General features: G+C 40.0%; 1 protein-coding gene across 1 annotated transcript in view; it reads left to right on the forward strand.

Annotated features, from left to right (window-relative positions):
* PLA2R1 (phospholipase A2 receptor 1) overlaps positions 1-6,862 on the forward strand; it is a 75,602-nt gene extending 68,740 nt beyond the window's left edge. Inside the window, exons 27-30 of the mRNA XM_089523036.1 lie at positions 984-1,100; positions 3,934-4,110; positions 6,482-6,514; positions 6,613-6,862. Coding sequence (XP_089379162.1) covers positions 984-1,100; positions 3,934-4,110; positions 6,482-6,514; positions 6,613-6,836 — 551 coding nt within the window. The 3' untranslated portion in view covers positions 6,837-6,862. The remainder of the gene's footprint in view (positions 1-983; positions 1,101-3,933; positions 4,111-6,481; positions 6,515-6,612) is intronic.
* The last annotated feature ends 14,605 nt before the right edge of the window (positions 6,863-21,467 follow it).

The raw sequence follows: 21,467 nt of genomic DNA on the forward strand, positions 1-21,467 counted from the left end.
TCAAGATCAAAAAAGCAGAGAGACTCTTCTACAATCTTTCTTCTTTTATGGGCCAAGATTTTCAGAGATCACTTCAGTGTTCTTTGAAAGGCCCCAAGTTCAAAGGTTGTAAGATGATAATCTATGCAAGTTATTTTAGGAGTAACGTAACACATCTCATGTTTGAGTTAATGCTGGCACTTCCTCTGCATTGGTTAGAAATTGTAATTGGAGATATTGGATATTTAAATAGGGAAAGGGAACCTGGAGCCTTCCAGATATTTTTAATCACAGCTCCACAACCACATCTCATGGTCAGTCTATTTTATGGGTTGTTTTTTTTGCTGGTGTTCATCTTTCAGGTGATGTGTGTCTCTGTGTTATACCTTTGCACTACTGTTGTCCTCTGTTGTTATCTTTACTTTGTTTTTTTTTTGGGGGGGGGACGTTCAGAGGGGTCAGTTTCACATATTATATTTGTTTACTTTATGGTCATACTTTATTTTTCAAACCAGCCAGAGATCTTCCATCAAAGGGCAATAAGTAATTAGTATGCAATCTAATAGCTTGATTAATGTGTAGCATTCAGATGACATTGCAATAGCTTGTTGTCATTTTCCCGTACATTTTGAAGTACATTTAAGTACAGTGGTACCCCGGGTTACGAAATTAATTCGTTCCGCCGCCGCTTTCGTAACCCGGAAAACTTTCGCTAGCCGAAAAGCCCATAGGCTTTAATAGCGAAAGCCGCGATTTCGTGTGAAATCGCGCCGAAAAGCACCAAAAATTTTTTCGTAACCCGGAATAACCTTCGTAACCCGGAAACAATTAATTAACTGGATTTTTTTCGTAACCCGGAAATTTCGTAAGGCGGCGCATTCGTATCCCGGGGTACCACTGTATAAAGTAGACATAATAAGAACACCTAAACCTAAAATTTTGAAATGGTCCTTATAACTGAACAAAAGCATGAAGCAGCAGATCTGGTGTGTATTCATTTTCAGGTTCTCATCTTCTAACTATTAAAGATGAAGATGAAAATACCTTTGTTCTGGAAGAACTGTATCTTTTGAGATCTTTGGTTCAAATGATTTGGCTGAATATCCAGTTTCTCACTGATAGTAAGTATTTTACAAGAAGTAATAATGACCAAGAACCAGCATGGAGTAGTGGTTTGAGTGCTGGAGACCAGGATTCAATTCGCTGCTCAGCCATTAAACCCAGTGGGTGACCATAGGCAGGTCACACCCTCTCAGCTTCAGGTGAAGGCAATGGCGAACCGCCTCTGACCAAATCTTACCAAGAAAACCCTATGATAGGTTCTCCTTAGGGTTGTCATAAGTCAGAGACAACTTGAAGCCACAGAACAACAACAATGACCATCAGTTTTTATGGCTTCCAAAATGATTAGACAATTCAGCAGGGAGATAAGGCTATCTGTGGCTTTCTGAATGCTGAGTGTGTATTATCTCTCAGTATCATTTCTCGGAAAACATGAGTGCATGGAGAGAGAAGGTACTGTCATGCTCATACCCTGCTTGCGAACTCCAGTGATCCACTAAAGGAAACTGGGAGGACTAGGAAGGCCTTATCTCTGATTAAGCTTGGCTCTTAATATGTTCTTGAGTAAAGAGGAAGAGAATTGCATGTAGCTTCTTCTGAGAGAATGTTAGCTGCTGCTGTTGTTGCTGTAACTACCTTCAAGTTGACCCCAACTCATGGCGACTCTGTATGAGACATCTCCAAGACTCCCTGTCCTCCTCTGCTCTGCTTAGACCTGTAAACTCATACCCGTGATCTTCCTAATAGAGTCTATCCATCTAGCGTATGGTCTTCCACTCCTTCTGCTTCCCTTCAACTTTCCTAGCATTATTGTCTTTTGTAATGAGTCATGCCTTCTCATATTGTGGCCAAAATACAACAGTCTCAATTAGATCATCTTGGCTTCCAGGGAGAGTTCAAGCTTAATCTGTTCAAGGACTAATTTGTTCATCTTTTTGCCTGTCCACAGTATCCTCAGCACTTTTCTCCAGCACATCTCAGATGGCTAGATTTTCCTCTTATCTGCTTTCGTCATTGTCCAGCTATCACATCTGTATATGGCGATGGGGAACACAATCACTTGGATGATTCTAACTTTAGTGCTCAGTTTTATACCTTTACTCTTTAGGATCTTTTCTAGTTCTTTCATATCTACTCTTCTCATTCTAATTTTCTTTTTATCTCTTGGCTGCAATCTCTGTTCTGATTGACGTTTGACCCAAAGTACAGAAAATTTTTATTTCAATTTTCTCATTTTCTAGGCTGAATTTATGTAGATCTTCCATGGTCATAATTTTTGTTTTCTTTATGTTCAGTAGCAAGCCTGCCTTTGCACTTTCTTCTTTTACCCTTTTTAGTAATTGCTGCAAGTCTGTGATGTTCTTGCTAGTAGTGTGGTGTCATCTTTGTATCTTAGATTGTTGATATTCCTCCTATCTTCACTCCTCCTTTTTCCAAGTGTAAACCTGCTCTTCATACAATATTTTCTGCATACAAATTGAGCAAACAGGGTGATTCTGTTTCTCTCTATTCTGTTCTAACAGTTGTCTCTTGTCCTGAGTATAGATGTCTCATAGGACTGTGAGCTGTGGTAGCACTCCCATGTTTTTAAGAGCATTCCATAGCTTTTCATGATCTATGCATTCAAAGGCTTTGCTATAGTCTATAAAACACATGCTGATTTTCTTTTGGAATTCCTTGGTGCACTCCATTAGTCATTGTATGTTTGGAATATGGTCTCTAGTGCCTTTTCCTTTCTTGCACCCCACTTGCATCTCTGGGGTTGCTCTTTCCATGTGTGACTGGAGTCTGTGTTGCAGAATTTTTAGCAGAATTTTGCATGTGTGAGAAATTTTAGTTAGCTGATATACTATTAACCTATTATGTGCAAACAAATGCAACATCCTACACTTTACCACATTATTACTTGACCACTTAGTTCCTCCTCCATTTCCTCTTTTGTAATAGGCTAATTCCTCACTTAAATCACTGAGCTAGTATGCTCTGTGCTTGTGCCCTAGAGGGGAAGCTAGTTTTTGTCTCTTCTCAATCTGTGACCCCTTCTACTTGCTAACATTGTTTTCTTTTGCTTTCTTCTACTGTAGGTTATTTGGGTGTGGCTTAGATGCATAGCTTGCCATAAACTAGCAACTCTTCATTCCAGTCCTACCAGATAGGGAGGAAAACAGAGATATTGTTAAGGCCAGCATTCCTTGTCTCTGTGCCCCATGTACTTAAGATAGGCTTCATACTATACCTGTTTGGAAGACAGTTGCAAGATTCTTAACATTCTTAATATTTATTGGTATTCCAGGCCAGAAACGGTTTCTGTTTTGTGCATTTTAATATCAGTTTAGATATTTATATTCTACTTTACTCCACTTATAGTCTTATTGGAGGTTTATGTAATTTTCAAAAGTTATTTTGGATAAATAACCTAATGCCTGAATTCAAAGGAATAATATAATATCTGAATTAAAAGTTAGTTTGTGTTTTGGGGAACAATTTTGTTTGTTTTTTAGTTTATATCCCATTCCATCCCAATGCACTTAGTTTACTTAGAGCATTAAGTAAAATTAATGGAGGAGGAAAATGGTAGAAGAATTCCCAAAATAGTTGAATTTTCACAATTATTCTGCAGACACCTCCAATATAGCTAATTTTTTGTGACCCAGCCAGCAGTTATTATCCACAGTTGCTCCTAGAAGTCATTAACCCAGGACCACTCAGTTTTGGGGCAAGAACTGATAGAAATCTAGCATTCTGCTCAAAAATGTTTCTTGGGAAATTTACATGAATTTTCCATTCTTACATAAGCAGTGTCTCGAGATGAAATAACAATTAGAACTTCTTTATACATTGTTGCAGTGCATAGGCTATACTGCATAATGATTTCACTACTTTTACCCTTAGACAGTACAATAGTCTGGTTGGATGGTTCTCCAGTTCATTATTCAAACTGGGGCATGAATGAACCTCTGCTGGGCCAGACAAAAGGAAATTCATGCACTGCCCTGAGAGCCACAGATGGAGTCTGGCAAGTATCATCCTGCCAAGAAAGAAAAGGATTTGTATGTAAAACCCACACAGGTATGAACCTGTGTTAAAAATAACATATGCATTTATATTCTACTACTCTTCCTTTTGCTTTTACTGTAATCATATGCAGTTAATTACTTTAAAACCATTACCATAGTGCTGGTGATCACTGCTCTAAATGTTTAATTGATCCCATGGTAGTTCCCTTAGAACACATAGTGGCATGTTTTGCAGTCCACAGTGGGAAACTCATAGCAAAGATTTACCTTTTTTTCTGTGAGAACAATATGGAAAAAAATAAGTTCCATTTCCCCCCAGATTTTTCATGCATTTTCATAATACATTCTCCGCAACAGGAATGTAACTTAGGCGGGATACAGATGGGCAGGGGAAGATGTCTTGGAGGTGTATTCTGCTGAATACGGAGCCTCCAGACCGCCCGCCCCGGGGGCGTGGCTCAGGTGATGGGGCTTCCACATGGGGGGCAGTGAAGACGCCTCACCTGGGGCCGTTTCTGACCCGCAGTTTCCAAACCGCCGCCTCGGAGGACGCTGCAAAGAGAGAGGCAGCTTCCTCACGGGCGGCCAAAAACGGGGCTTTTTTTTTCCTTTGCCGGCTGGCGGATGCGCAGCTGCAGCGCTAAGCAGCGGCGGCAGAAAGCCTATGGGCACATTTAAAGTGCCCAAGCCCCTTTAAAACTTTTTCCCCCGCTCTGCCCAAGAACAATGGTGGTCTCCTGCCAGCTGGTGATCAGCTGGTGTTGACATCCTTGTCCACTTGCACTTTGCCAGTGTCACCAGCATCATGGATGCCTCCTCTCCTTTGGTCCCCGCGCTCCTGCTGAATCTGCAATGCACAGCCACAGCTGTCGCCACTGCCACCGCTGTCCCCCTGCCATCCCCCATCACCTCCCTTGTACATATGTAAATATTTACAGTTTTAGCGGTTTTTATTGTTAGGTGAAAATGGCACAGGAATGTGTGTAGGGGCTCACTTTAAAGTCCAAACTTTCCAAGCAGCGCATGAGTACATGTTGCTCTAGGGTTAGGGTTAGGGTTACGAGTCTTAAAATGCGCTGCAGCTGTGCTGCAGCTTCCACACCTGCATGGCAGCTGACGCTGCAATTAAAGCCTGACTGCAAACTGCGCATGTTCCAGGACCCCGACTCATTATGCGACGCAGGAGACACGGAGCTTTTAAATGGGCAACTTAAATTAGCGGCGTAGCAATTCTGGCGTACCGGTGCAGCAGCTTACAGACGGAGCTGCGCAGCTGCGCATCAAACGGAAAAGAAGCGGAGAAAAGCAGCACCTTTTTAATGCCGCTTCTTCCCGCTTGGGGCGTGTGGGGGCCGTGTTCATGGCGGCATTCAGGTAAGGCCCGTCTGAAGGCTCTACCTTCATGACGTCATGAATACACCCCTTTTTGCCCGTCTGTATCCCGCCATAATTTCTTTTCTATGGCAGTAAATTTATGAGATTTGGGGGCAAAACACACCAGCATAAAAAGCCAGCTTCGGGACATCTTGGGGGAGTGCTGTACAGATGATGCATACCCCAACATGCCCAGAAGCTGGCTCCAAGGCAGGCAGCCACCCACACGTGGGTCATCTTCCAGACACTCCAGCAGCATAACGTTTACACACAACAGGCTGCCAAAGTGTCTTAAAGCTGGCTTCCAGCCACAGTGGTCGGGAAAACCCAGCTTTTAGCCATCCAAAAAAGGAATGGCTCTTTGCCACTCGTTTTTGGGGCAGCTTCAAGGCAGATTGGGGTCATGGTGTGTGGTTGCCATGGCCTCAATCCCCCTTCAGAATGTTGCTTTCCTATCATGGAAATTAAACATCAATTATTTCTATTCCAACTAAATAGATTAGGAGTGCCAATATTTTCATATACTTGAAACTCTGAATAATATGGGTATTTTTTATGGGGAGGTGATCCAGTTTAATTTTTTCCAAATTTTCTTATCACTTTGTGCAATACATTATCACTCAGGAATCATCCTTAATTTCCTTTCTAGGGTAAAGGATTTAAAAGCTTGTGTGATCTTATCATGGAACTTAGTGATTATAATTTCTATTCCAAGTACTGGTAAATAGTTTAGGGCTGAAGTGCCAGTATTTTTATAAAACTGGTACTCTAAAATGATAAGATTAATAAAAATTAAGAGCACATGGCTGGTGGGAGAATTGAGACTTTTCATTGCAATGTTTCCTTAAAACGCAATCATTTTATAAGTCAAATCTTCCTTGGTTCACAACATTTTCTGAACAGATAAATGGAATGTAAAAATCTGGAACTTACTGCATGTTGTTGATTACAGCGTACTCCTTCTCTGTATAACCATGTAAGCAGTACATTATATAAGATAACTTTTGCACACTATTGTGATTAGTCATTAATTTTCTATTATATTTCAGATTTTCATGAGATTACAGTACAATCTGTGAAAGGTACGCTTCATAATAACTTTGATACATTTTAATCAAATAAACTGAAGTATGTGGTTGTGTATCAATTGCTGTTAAGATTCCCCTTTGTCCTTTTCCAGTCTCATCTCGTAGAATTGTAATCCTGATAGTATTATCGGTTTTGGTGATTCTTGCCGCCATTGCTGTATCTGCACATCTGTGTAGCTTGCAGAATTCCAGCCATCACTTTGGAAGAGTATGGCAGTTCAAAAATGACCGTCCTGCAGAGAGAAACTTTCAACCTGCTGCCATTGAAGAAAATGTCCTCATTTTTGATCTGAAGAGCAACGATGACCTTCAGTGATACATTTATAAGAATCAAGAGAAAAATTTTAATACATATTATGCTGTGTCTTTTTTTTTTTAAAAAAAAATAAAGGCTCTTCAGCCTCTTCAGATAAACATCATCTGGTGAACTGATTCCAGTTTATGATAGACCATCATGTGCTTCATTTATCCAATTAAAATAAAAGCAACCCTTGATTTATAATGGAACAGTCCTGCAACAGCCCTTGCAAGGGACTGAAAATGTTGGGAGCAAGTACACATCTAGAAGCAGATTGGAAACTAACATATTCACAGCCCAAGAAAACAATTAGAAGAGTCAAGATTAAGCACTAGATCACTTTAGAAGGCCACCTTGAACTTGACTCTTTCTGGGGAAATGACCATGTATGATAGAGCTAGAAATAAGACCACTAGGCCATTTCTACTTAAAGAAATCAAAATGTCTCCTTTCAGTTCTATTTCATTCTAGCATAAGTGCAGATAGAAAGTTAATACAGATATACTTCCTTAACAGAGTAGATGTGTTCCTGGACATCACTTCAACAAAAAAAATTGTGCCAGAGGTAGAAATAACATGGAGAGAATAGATTCCTATACCAAAAAAAAAAAAAAAAAAAAAAAAAAAAAAAAAAAAAAAAAAAAAAAAAAAGAAGAAAAAAAAGAAAAGCACTTCAGCATGTAACAGCAAATGTTTTATTCCAAACTAATAACATGTACATGTGAAATGAAACAATCAGGTTAACCCACTTTTTTATGGTTTCCATTTTGGTGGCCAAATTTATAAATCCGTGCTTTTTTAACATGCTAGAAGAAGCTGGGGTGTCAAGCTAGTCTGCATCCCCCTTTTTCTCCTTTTTGCTGTTCATGCATACTCAGTAAGGAATCATGGGGAAAGCTACTGTTTACCTTACCTGTTGTAGACAGGCACAAACAGCTGCAGTAGGATCAGCTAGAGTAGAATCTTGTTCTTTTCCAGATCAAGCTTTATTACATTGTTTATGGTAGACAGACTGGTTCGACTTGAAATTGAATGTGTTTCTCTAGTTCTCCACCATTTTCCCAATGCCAATGCTGGAAAAAACAATTCAGCCATTCTGAGGCTGAGGAGGAGAGGGGGGACTGAGGAGCAAAAAGACTATAAAGGGGAGCTTTTTTTGTCAGAGGTTTTGTTACCTGACGTATGCTTGTACATTAATAATTGGTGGTATGGGTAAATTATCCCCTTTCGCATAAACTTTCCTTCATTATCTCATCCAGTACACCCATCTAATATAGACCTCGCACCAATTTATTTATTTTGTTGATTTACTGTCAAGATCCTATTTCATTATCTGTGCTCTGATTCATTCAGTGAAAATTGAGGAGTGGGATTTGGTACTATGATGGAAATGAGCACCAACCAGCATTTCAGCTGTTGCATTTGCAACTAATTACAGCTTCAAATGATTTTTCAAAGCAGGCCCCAGGTAGAACACACATTCCAGTAATTCAATCCAGATGTATTAAGGCCAGACTTAGTTTTTTTCAGGAAGGTATAGTTTGTTCACCAACCTAAGCTAAAAGAAGCTACTCCTGGCTGAAGCTGCTTCTTGAGTGCCATCCATAAAAATCCACCCACCTATCCATTTAAAAATAGTTCCTGGAACCTAGATTCCTTAGTGCAGACATAGTGGGGCAATATGCTACATTTTATATTTTGCTATTAATTAGACTAAATAATTTTATTTTATTTGGTTGAAGAGGCCATATTAAGAAAAGCCAGAGCATCCTCGCTTGTGTATCTGCATGGTTGTTGTGGGCTTGTTCACTCCTCTTTGACGATGGTTTCTACTTCTACTTCCCACATGTGTGTAAACCATGCACTGTCTGTGATTTCTATGTTTCTAGCAATGATACATTTGTGAAATCCCGTCTGAGCTGAGAAAACACACTTTTTCATTCTTAAAAAAAAGAAGAAAAGAAGACTTTTCTGTGCAGAAGGAAAGTCTGGTAAAGGAGAAATACAGCTCACTTTTCTTAAGTGAATGTATTTTGGACTAGGGTTCTGGAGAGCAGGGTAAAAATCCTGGCTCAGCCATGGAAACCAACTGGATGACCTTGGGCAAGTCATAGTCTCTCCATCGCAGAGGATGGCAATGACAACCCCCCTCTGAAGAAATTTGCCAAGAAAACCCTGTGATAGGTTTGCCTTAGTGTTGCCATAAGTTGGGGATGGCTTGAAGACAAACAACAAAAACAGCCACCACCAATGCATTAGAAATAGTAAAAACTTGTTAATTCAGAAACTTCAAAGCCATTACAATAAAAACAGGACTAGGTTGGTAAAGACTGTTTTGATATCATTCAGTTCCCCAGCACCACATCCAAAAATAACACCACTGGGGTTCAAAGAATTCTTTCTCTCTTGCTTCCTGCAGAGGACTATATTTTTCCATGTTAAGGATGATATGCGGCAGATGTATCTCCGCTATTCAGAAGAATAATTAGTCTAGCCAGATGGTAAATGAAAAGGCTCTGCAGCAGAGTGACACATGAAATTAAAGTTCTCTGCTTTTATTTTCAGTACTAGTAGTAACTTACTAATGAAGTAGTCCTCCAGGCAGGAACGTTTGCATCAGAGAACATGGAAGGGGGGGAAGAGAAACTACTGCATACAAAGCTGCAGTTCTTCATCTAGTTAAGTGTTAACTATTTCATTAGCCAAGTGATTCAAAAACAAATATGCTAAGACTTCAGTCCACTTGGCTAATGACATAGTACCTGGAGATAAGTAAGTTAAACTCTGGTATTTCTTTCTGAATAGGCATGTACTTATGGGATGTTGCTGTCAGGGATATTGCTTAACTACTAAACTTTTTTTATTTTACGAAAGCTTATGCTACATCTTTCACACACTTAGTCTCAAAGTTGTACAAGATCCATTTGCATGCTAAATTTTGATGTGGCTAACCAATATACTTGGAAGTAGGAAAGTACTGACATAATTACATTGACTGATTACATATAGAATCAATTTGGCCAGTATCAGAACATCAGCAAAACACAACAATACAGCAAGTGAGATCCACTGAAATGTGTAATGCTGGAGAAAGTGGAAGACCATAAGAAAGGAGGAAGAGTATGTTAAAGGTAAATTGACTCAAACAAGGCTAGGCTCTGAGTTTGCAACACCTATGCAGAGCAGTTAATAACAAAAGGACTTCTTGGAGGTCTCTCTTTCATAGGGTTCCCATTATGTGACTTGACAGCACGTAACTGTTTTATCCAGGAAACAGGCATTTTTAGCTGTGTCCATGAGAAGCAGGGAAGCTTCTTATGGGAGGGGAAGGTGCTTGAACTTATAAAACTGTATGCTTTTTATGATTTTATGTTGTTTTTAAACCTGTTTTTTTAATGTGATGGTTTTAATTGTGTTTTAAAACTGTATTGTTTTTATCTTATTACTTTGTGAGCCATCTTGAGTGAGCCATTCAGGGAAAAGGTGGCATATAAATAAATTAAATAAATAAATATGTGTAAGAGTGAGCTAGTTTTTTTCTTTGTGCGTAATTGAGATCATTTTTACTTCAGAAATATTGTTACAAAATGAGAGCATTATATATAGGCACAGATCTTTGTCTGGTTTTATGTATTGCAGCTTCTCTAAATATCCCATTTCTAGCATTTTAGAGAGTCTTGAATATTATGATAAATTATTTCCTTATCCAGTAGCTCAGTAACTCAATTTTACTAGAATTACCCACAGAATACATTTTTTAAATCAGACGTAAATAGACCTAAGGATAATGCTTGCAAACCGTTCTAGTTGGGTTCTTTGTCTGTTATTTTTATAGAACATATTGAGTGTATAAATAGACCATTGCCATGTTCTGCATCTTTACAAGCTTTCATTTTTCATCCTTGACCAACTTATGACATTTTATACTGCAAGCTGCCTTTTTTGATCGCAGCTGGAAAGGTTTGGGATCTCCCTGCCTAAAGGACAGGGCAAACAGCTTGAATTATGCTCAGACTTTTCAGTGTGATGACCCAGTAGAATCCATGAATTTTTAGAAGACTGTTCTCAGCTTGTGTGTGAGCTCAACCTATATGGTAATTAGTTGTTGTTTTTTTAAAAAAAAAAATCATTGTCTCCAGCCTTGTAGTAGATATTTTGGCCACACTGTTACCCCAAAAGTCATTCTCAGAATAAGAGAATGGGTGGGTGAAGGATCAGAGGTAGGCTATATAGTAGAAAGTAATGGCTGTTCTTGTGCTTAGAACCTCATATTAAAAATGAAGCTTCAGATCATTAAAAAAAAAACCCTCTTTTCCCTACAAATGAATATCAGCTAAGAATGTAAAAGCTTTACTGGCTGATGTCAACAGATTGTACAGTATGTGTCGGAACCTACTTCTGGATTTTCCAAATGCATATGTGTTCTTCAACATCAACCATAACTAATATATTCTAGTCATTTACAGCTACTAGCAATCTAATGTTTGCAACTATATCTGCCTCTAAATGGGAATTACGTGTACAGCTATCTAAAATGGGACCATCAGGACTCAATAAACACCTAGTTTGCCTTTTAGTCCAATAATTATCTGCTGGTAGCAACCACTGAATAGGGCCACATAAAGGTGCATTGTGGCCCGTTCCAGACCAACGCTTTGCACCGGCCTGGCCACATACTAGGGTTGTGCGGGGGAGGAGCATCCGCACGCTCCCAACCCTAGTATGTGGTGGTGGCGTCATCATAGCAGCCTCCTGTCCCCACGCCATGATGACATGTGATGTCTCCACACTGCCCCAGGCCACTTACAGTGGCCCGGCTGCCATGTGGCACAGCAAGGAGCTCCAAAATGGAGCTCCTTTTGGGCGCCACATCATTCCTGAAGCAACTAAATGGCTGCAGGAATGATGCCAGGGAGCAAGGGGCCAGGAAGCCCCTTTCTCCCATGGCTGCCGCTCCCAGGGTGTCCATGGGCATGAAGCCCCAAGGACACCCCTTTTCTGCGCCATGGAGAAGCAGCATTTTGCCACTTTTCCATGGCCCGGAAAAACTCCGGATTGGGGACGCAGGGCTGCCAGTGAGGGTGCCCTGCTCCCAACCTGGAGATAAAAGGGGTGCCACAGACCCACCCCTTTGGGGCAGTCTGTACCGTGCCATAGATTTCCAAAAATAACCACACAGTACTTTTTAGGCCAGTCTACAACTAAAATCAGAGATGCTTTTAACAAAATTAACAACTACAACTAGAAATCAGTGTGATGTTCTGATGTTTTGTTTTGTGCAATCAATTTTAAATAGAAAATGGTGGTTTTCCTATGTAAATGTGATTTGAAGTATCTCTTGTTTTGAGAGTAGTTCAAACAATTTCTGAATCATAGCTAATCCCACTTAAGATAACATTGAGCAGCAGCAAAACTGAATTCCTTCTCAAAGCATAAAATTGGTGCTTGTTAATTTCATAAAGCTTGATCATTATTTATTGGTTGATTCAAAATATCTGTATAGCACGTTTCATCATATATGTCTTTAATTCAACTCCAACCTTTGGCAACTTATCATGGGTGGGGGTGTGTGTGCCAAGTTTTCTTCAGAGTAAGATTGTTATTGTCTTCCTCTCAGGATGAGAGAATGTGACTTGCTCAAGTCACCCAGTAGGTTTCCATAGATGAGTGGGCATTCAAACTATGGTCTCTATGAACCCTAGTCCAAAATCTTAAACTACTATTATACCATTCTGCCTCTCCTCATCGCATGATACCATATGTATAATTTGCATAATACCAAAGAATAATTTAATATCCCAATGTATCATTTTAATAAAAATTATAGCCAAAAAATAATATAAGAGACTTTAAAAAATAAATTCATAAAATTAGACAGCTCACTTATTCAGCTTAATAAACTAGTTTTGAATGCTTGGCCAAAAATAAATGGCTAGCAATGGGTTGGTAACACAAAGATTAATTTAGAAGTGAGTGACATTCTGGACACAACAAACATTAGCCTAAGGGAATTAGCTATCGATGTGTATTATTCCTCTTATTTTTACAAGTTGGGAATCCGATATCTTCATAAAATAAAATTGGCTGATTATGGCAAAACCTAGACAGAAAGCTGGAATGTTGCTGGGCTTCAGGTGAGATAAGAATCCATGAAAAGGAATGACACTGACTTTTTGATTAAAAGAAAAGTTGCATTCTCTGTAGTCAGCTTCCCAAAGCATACAGGTTTCACTGATACATGTTTTGGTACTGATATAGCTTGATGCTGTCATGCTAAAGTGCAGAACAAACACCATTAAGCTGCACCCTTCATAACTGTCTCTGATCTGAATGGAGCATGGGCTTGCAGAACATTACATAATGTAATACCAGAAATGCACATTAGAGATGTATTGAGCACAGTGGGCCATTGGTATCCAATAGATAGATTTCAGGAATCACCCACCTCTGCCTGTGGGTCCTAAAATCCGTGGATGCTCAAGTCCCATTATATAAAGTAGTATAGTAAAACGGTGGTCCTTATATAAAATTGCAAAATCAAGGTCTGCTTTTTGGATTTGTTAAGATATATATTTTCAAGCCATGGATTGTTGAATCCATGGATGCAGAATCCATGGATATGGAAGGCAGATTGTAATAATTAGTAGTAGTATTTTTCATAGCATTTTTAATAAATGAAGTGCATTATAGCCCTCAACAACTTGTTGTATAACGATGACAGTGGAAGTGTTTCAGGTGCTCAAAATGGTGATGACAGGATTGAACACAGCAGTAAGAACAGCAAAACAAAGGGTGGTCATGGGCAGAGTGACTAGGAGTCCTCCTTTTCCAGGGAATGTCCTCTGTTTCAACCTTCTGTCCAAGAGGAATTCCAAAAGGTCCTTCATTTTGAGCAGGACTAAGAAACATGAATTTACATTTATCTTAGGAGATTATCGCACTGTGTTCTGAGAACGTTCCTATCATCACGTGATGAGAACGTTCCTGGAACAGATATTACTGCATTAGTAAACTAGAACGTGATCAGAACGTGATCAGAACTGCATTTTACCGCACAGCGATTCCTGAAACCGTTCCGAGAACATATTCCACCAAGGCCGCCTCCGTCTCCTGATTGGCTGAAAGAATGACAGGCAGGGAGGCAGTGAAGCAGGCAGGCGAGCGACTGCAGTGAGGGAAGGGGTGTGTGTGAGAGAGAGAGGGGGGAAAGGAGGAGGGAGGGAAGAGAGGGAAGAAGGAGGGATCGGGAGGAAGGCAGGGAGAAAGAGAAATGGGGAGAGATGAGCCTTGCAAGTTACATCCCAAACCTCCTTTGCAATGTTGGGAAGAAGGAGGAGCTCCATGCAGGTCTCTTCAAGCCGAAGAAAAGCAAGTTGCCAGGGAGGGGACTGGGCCAAGGGCAGAGCCCCGGCAGCCATAGCAGCTCTTTAAACCGGTTAGAAAAGAAGAGTCCTCTGCTGTCATCCCAATTCCCCATTTTGGCTGCTTGTCAGCCTTTTGCCTCCTGTGTGTGTGCGCATGTAATGTGTGCCTTCATAGAATCATAGAATCATAGAGTTGGAAGAGACCACAAGGGCCATCCAGTCCAACCCCATTCTGCCATGCAGGAAATCACAATCAAAGCATCCCCAACAGATGGCCATCCAGCCTCTGCTTCAAGACCTCCAAGGAAGGAGACTCCACTACACTCTGAGGAAAGAGTGTGTTCCACTGTCGAACAGCCCTTACTCTCAGGAAGTTCCTCCTAATATTGAAGTGGGATCTCTTTTCCTGGAGCTTGCATCCATTGCTCCGGGTCCTAGTCTCTGGAGCAGCAGAAAACAAGCTTGCTCCCTCATCAATGTGACATCCCTTCAAATATTTAAACAGGCCTATCATATCACCTCTTAATCTTCTCTTCTCCAGGCTAAACATCCCCAGCTCCTTAAGTCGTTCCTTGTAGGGCATGGTTTCCAGACCTTTCACTATTTTAGTCGCCCTCCTTTGGACACGCTCCTTTTTGAATTGTGGTGCCCAGAACTGGACACAATATTCCAGGTGGGGCCTGTGAGCTTCCCTCCCCGCTTTAATTCTTGTCTGGCTCTTTGCTATGGAATTCTGGGAGTTGTTTGCTTGCTTTTGTGTGTTGCTCCAAACAGAGGAGCTTCTGTGGGTTCCTTCCTGGAGGGAAGGAGGAGAAGGTCCTGGGCATCCCTGCCATCCTTGCCTCCTGCAGGCTGCCATCACAGGAGCCCCGCTGCCTCCCTCCCTGCCTGTCATTCTTTCAGCCAATCAGGAGACGGAGGAATGAGAGAACGGATTTGAGAACAGATAAGAATATCGCACACACCTCTGTTGGAACGTTCTCATCACGTTTCAGCTCTCTGGGAACACATTCATATCTGTACCCTCCTGGAACACATTTGGAACACATTTAAACGTTCTGAGAACCCGATTGGAACACATACGTGCAGTATACTCAAATGCGTTCCGTTCTCATCACGTGATGAGAACGGTCTCAGAACGCAGTGCGATAATCTCCTTAGTGTTTTTTATTTAATAATGTCATTCATTTTTATCGAATTTTTCTATCGAATTTTGGGGTGCCTTCCCCTCCTATGGTTATGACATCTTGTCACCCTGGGTCACAGAAGAAAATGGAGACAAAAAGAGTAAAGAGAAATTCTGCATTATGTAATCTGATAGTCCCATAGGCCAGGGAGATGGGGGCGGGGGGGGGGGAGTTGGAAGGTACTAAACTAAAATATACTAAGCACTTCAGAAACCTGATAAAATCCATTGGATAGTGTTCTCCCTGCATAAAAAAACGTATAGAAAATACATAGATGGATAAATGAAAGAAGTATGAAATTCAACATAAGGAAGAATATGGTAAATAATCACACTGAAGCAAATTCACTACCATGACCCCAGGCTCACATATACAGTTTGGGTCTCATGCTGAGAGAGAGAATAGTTATATTCATTTTATGTCTACAGATCATGCTCAGTCTTTGTTGGTATTATTTTTGTTCCATTTTGTAGCTTTTTATTACCACTTCAGAGTTTTACATGTTTTGTACTTTTGAAAACTTAGGGATCCCCAAAGCATCCTCGTATTTCTCATTGATCACCTCTTAGCTATAGTCCCCCACCAGCTGTTGTTCTTGTTCTTGTGGGAAAGAGTAAGTACAAAAGGGCCTAAACATTAAATGGCCAGTATCATATCTGGTTAATCTATAGTGTGGCTGGATTTGAAATATTGTGTATAGTTCTGCACGTTATCTCAAATGTACATCAGAGAAATGGAAATGTACCAGACAAGGCAAAGAGAGTATTTTCTCTTGGAGGGAAAAAAATTCAAAGCATTTTGAACATTTTAGGGGCTGTACAAACAGCCAGATCAGGGACGCGACAACCTTATGCCGCGGCCCCGATCCAGCCTTCCAAGGGTGCAGAAAGGAGCTGCAAAAAGCAGCTCCTTTTTGCACCCTCTAAAGGGCACCATAGGTACAGTGGCATGGCTGTATAGCACCCCTTTGGCGCGGCGTCATTTGGATGCAGCGCCGGAAGTGTGTGATGATGCTGAGCACTGTCTGGAGTGGCACAGGGCATCATGATGTGTGCTGGGGGTGGAGTCATTGCATGCGTTGTCAATACACTGCACACTGACTCCACCCACAGGTCAGCCTTTCAGGACGGTCTGTATAGGCTTAGTTTAGGGAGAACAGGGCCACTGCAGTGATATGATAGACGTTTATGACGTTTTGCATAATGGAGAAAGTTGAAAGAGATTTCTCCCTTTCTTTTTGAAATGGTGATATTCATCAAAATGGATGAGCAATGAAACAGATAAAAGCAAGAACTTCTTTACACAAATGAAACATAATTAATTTGTGAAACTCACTATCACAAAATGTGGTATTCAAAAGACATAGCTATGTTAGGAAAACCAGAATGCAAAATGAGAGGCACCACCACATTTTGTATGCAAAGGGATTTTGCAGCACCTTTGAGACTGAAAGATAGAAGTTGGTAGCATGAACTTTCCTAGATTTGAGCCTGCTTCCTCAGATGCATCTACCAACTTCTGTCTTTCAGTTAGTCTGAAAGGTTCTGCAAAATTTCTTTGCATACAAAAGGTGGTAGTGCCTCTGGTTTTCATGGTTCTAAAGGAGAATTATACAAATCCATAGGTGAGAGCTCCATTAACAATTTAAATGGATGACCCTACCATAAGCTTGGTGAGACAACTGTCTCAGAGGGCAAATGCTGTGAACTGTTCTGGGTAACCACAGACTCCCAAGCAATTTCCTCTGAGCATCCTCAACCCTCCATCTCTTTTGCTGGTCTGTGTTGCAACAGCCTGTCCTGTACCTTTTCAACTGTTGTGATGATCACAGGTATGTGGATACCATTGCAGATATTGAAGGAAGGTTCAGTTGCCAATACATTTTGGCACATGGAATTGAGAGCTTCTTCATCTTGTCTTCTGGTTGAGACAGCAAAATGTTTTGAGTCATACAAGCAGACATTTGTTGTTGAAAATATCTTTTTAACAACCAACCACAAATTTCTATATCTAAAAAGCATACAGGGGGGAAAAACAACATGCCTAACATCAAACAAAACTTTAAAAAGGAGAAAAAAATATACACACAATAAGGGATGAAAGCTTCCAGCCTACATAATGCTGGCTCTTTAACATTACTTATTTAACTCTCTTAGATTTATTTAAAACATTAAGCCAACCACTAAAGTATTCTTAAATCTATGATCATACTGCTCATAAAAACCCTTACATGGGCCTAATAAAAATATAAATTATTATACGAAAAACAAGGCCATTACTTAATATATCACTCTTAAAAGCCTAAAGTCATAATAAAACATCTCTTACCATCTTCCACTCTTTTTTAAAGGTATCCAAAGTTTCTCGTGTATTAAAATAGCCATTTATACATTTCCACTAAGTCATATAGTCATAACAACCAACCTTCACATGAAGAGACTTTCAACTCTTTCTATCTTTCTGTATAGATCATTCTAACTGAGTAGACATTTGTCATTGTTAATTGCCACCATGTCAACTTCAACTTATGGCAACCAGATCAAAGAAGAAAATGCAAAGGCAGGCTTACTGTTGAACATTAAGGAAACAAAAATAATTACCACCGAGGACCTTCACAAGTTCAACCTAGACAATGAAGAAATAGAAATAGTAAAAAATATTCCCATACCTGGGATCAAACATTGATATAAGTGGGGACTGCAGTCAGAAGAAAATTAAGAATGGGCAGGGTGGCTATGAAAGAAATAGAAAAGATCCTAAAATGTAAAGATATCCAACTCATCACAAAAGTTAGAATCATACCAGCCATGGTATTTCCTATTACCGTGTATGGATGTGAGAGCTGGACAGTTAATCAATTCATTTGAGATGGGGTCCTGAAGAAGAGTGGTGAGGATCCCATGGACAGTCAAAAGGACAAACAAATGGGTCCTAGAGCAGATGAAGCCAGAAACTTTCCTGGAATCCAAGATGACCAAACTCAGGCTGTCGTACTTTGGACACATCATGAGAAGGAAGGACTCATTGGAAAAAACAACAATGCTGGGAAAGGTGGAGGGAAGTAGGAAGGCCACATGCCAGATGGATGGACTCTATTAAGGAGGTCACAGGTATGGGGTTGCAGGAATTAAGCAGAGCAGTGGAGAACAGGGGGTCTTGGAGATGACCCATTCATAGGGTCGCCATGAGTCGAGATAGACTCAACAGCAGTTAATAACAATTAACTTGTAGCTTTAAGTCACATATATTTGGGACTTGACTATGGGACTGTGAGGAGGGCAGCAATGGTGTATTTTCTGAACTCTCCCTCACATGATCTAGCTTGCCACCAGATGTATTGGAGTATTCAACACATCTGGAGGGCATCAGGTTGGGAAAAACTTTTCTCTTCCAGGGTATTATTAAACTGGGTGACATTCTGCTCAAAATATTTGTGGACCTGTAAGATGCTGCATTTCTGTATGCCAGGGCAAACCTTTTAACAATTCCATAAAAACCCTTCACTGCAGCAATAAGAAAATACACTCTGATGAAAAATAACAAAGATTGGTTACGTGTGGCATAGACAAGGGTGTCTCACAAGAGCCTCCCAGCAGATGATATGATTTGTTGAAAGCCTTTGTTTCTGATGAGCCTTGAATGATGGAATTCAAGAGGATGACGACATTTAATCTCTAAAGATGAGGGATGTTTTGTTTAACTCTCAGGGTGAGAGATTAATTCTGAAATGGGTACAAGAACGGGCAATCAGCAGTTCACAAATTATTGTTTCAGAAATGTGTGCCTCATTCAGAATAAATGGAGAAGAAAAAACAAACATAGCTCTGTTATTCAATAGTTTCTTTTAATTTATTTTTTCAGAAACAAACCTTTGAATTGCACAATCAAAATTTCTTATAATTTAACTTTATATGCTAATTGCATATCATCAGGGAAAGTCTAATTTCCAGGCTTCGTTTTCCTGGGATTAAAATTAGTTTAAAATCCAAGATTTTTTTTTAAAGTATTCACTATTATGGTAGATTATTTGTAATGTTTACTTAATCTGAAAAAACAGACATCTGTTGTTAGGAATAACGTATCAGCAGCAATTTAAATAAGCCCAGTGTTTTAAACAAATGAATTAATTCAGAATTGATTTTTGTGCTCTGTAATTGAGTGAGCTAGTGGAAATCACATCCTTTATTTTTAGCACAGGATCTGAATTTGAGCTGATTGCTTGTAAAATAAATAATAATGTTTTTCTCAGTTTGTTGCTCTGAATTTAGAAGATGTAGGTTTAAATGCCATCCTTTGCTCATGCTACAATCAATAGCAGAGAAAAATACACTCAATTGGTCTAGTTAATTCCATAATTAAACAGAAACATATATAATGGTTTATTTTGATTTGATTTCTGTTTTCCAGTTGTGGTATACAAATAGACCCAGCCAAAACTTAGAAAGTTACTTGGTAAAAGTCATTCATTCCTACTATTCATTATACAGCAATGTTTAAAAATTAATACACTTCGGTTGCTTGTTACAACATTTAAAAAACGAATTGTTGAGTTAATAACTGTATTGTAACTTTTTATTGGTAACAAAAACTTAAGATAAAACTATAGAACTTGGGGGGAAATCCTATTATATATCCCTCTGAAATGACCCCAAGTCCCCTTTAGGGTTTTAAAAGTAAATAGAAAATTAGTTTGATGTAACTAGTTACACTTGAAAGTGACTTTGTTCCCACTCACTACTGTGAGCCCTTAGTACTGCCTGGAGTTTGGTTCCAGAATCCAGTGTAGATACCAAAATTCATGGATGCTCAAATCCCATTAAATACAATGCCATAGTAAAATGATATTGCTTATATAAAATGGCAAAATCCAGGTTTGCTTTTTCGCATTTATATATTTTTAAAAAATATTTTCAAGCTGTGGATGCTTGAATCTATGGATAAAAAAAAATCTGTGGATATGGAGGGATGACTGTACATTACTTGTAGGATGTAACTTTATGATCCAAAACAAGCTGCTGAAATAATCCAGTTTGAGACCACTTTAACTGCCCTTGTTCAATGCTAGGGTATTCTAGGAACTGTAGTTTTGTGTAACATTTAGCCTTCTCTGTCTGAGAGTTCTGGTGTTACAACAAACTACAATTCCCAGTATTGCCCCTGAGCCAGGGCAGTTAAAGCCATTTCAAACCAGATTATTTCAGCAGTGTGTTTTGGACCATGCCTCTGTTGCCATTCCCCAGGTAATTTGTTTTGGGCAAGTAAGCCTGTAAACCAGGGGTAGGCAACCTTTTTGAGCAGGGGGCCAGGTTGCTGTCCCTCAGACAACTGGAGGGCTGAAGCCAGGGGGTGGAGCTTCCACCCTCCGGGGGCAGGGCTGCGTGCCTGGGCGGAGCCCTCTGGAGGGAGAGGCCTGGGGCCGCAAGGGCGCTGGGGGTAGGGTTGCCATAAGTCAGGACCTCCAAACCGGGACAAATGTAGGACAAATGTAGGACAACATTTTCAAATGTAGGGCACATTTTATAAAAATGGAGGACACGCGAAAAAAATGGATGATTTTTAAAAAATGTTAATATAAATGCATGTTTCTTAGGCATGATCAAAATGGAGGACATTTGGGCATTATTCCTAGACAGATGGCAGAAATGTACTTCCCTTTCTGGCCACCCCCCTCCCCCCATTCCAAACAGCACATTTGGGCATTTGACATGGCTTTACTTAACATGGGCTCTTGCATATTTCAGAGGCTTATTCCATAACCAAACCCCTTGGGTTTAACACTTAGCATGGTTTAACATGGCTATGCATGTTGAACATGTCAAGGTGGTTTCACAGTTCTTGCACCAAGTGTACTTCTCAGAAGTGGGTACTTGGTCAAGGGACTTTGGTTTTTCTTCACTGCGCATGAGTTTGTAAAAATCACAGCAATTTACATTGGCCATTCCTCAGAGGCTTGCTGATATCAATATCATCACCATTAAAGAAAAAAACACACAGAAAAGGCACTTTGGAAAGTCACACTCTCTCGGCTTCAGAAACAGTGTGTGCATGCCTCTCAAGCTGACTCATATCATCATCATCATCATCATCATCATCATCAT

The sequence above is a fragment of the Sceloporus occidentalis genome, unplaced genomic scaffold, assembly GCF_023333645.1.
Source record: "Sceloporus occidentalis isolate IW3139 unplaced genomic scaffold, rSceOcc1.0.p SCAF_4, whole genome shotgun sequence".
Classification (NCBI taxonomy): Eukaryota; Metazoa; Chordata; class Lepidosauria; order Squamata; family Phrynosomatidae; genus Sceloporus; species Sceloporus occidentalis.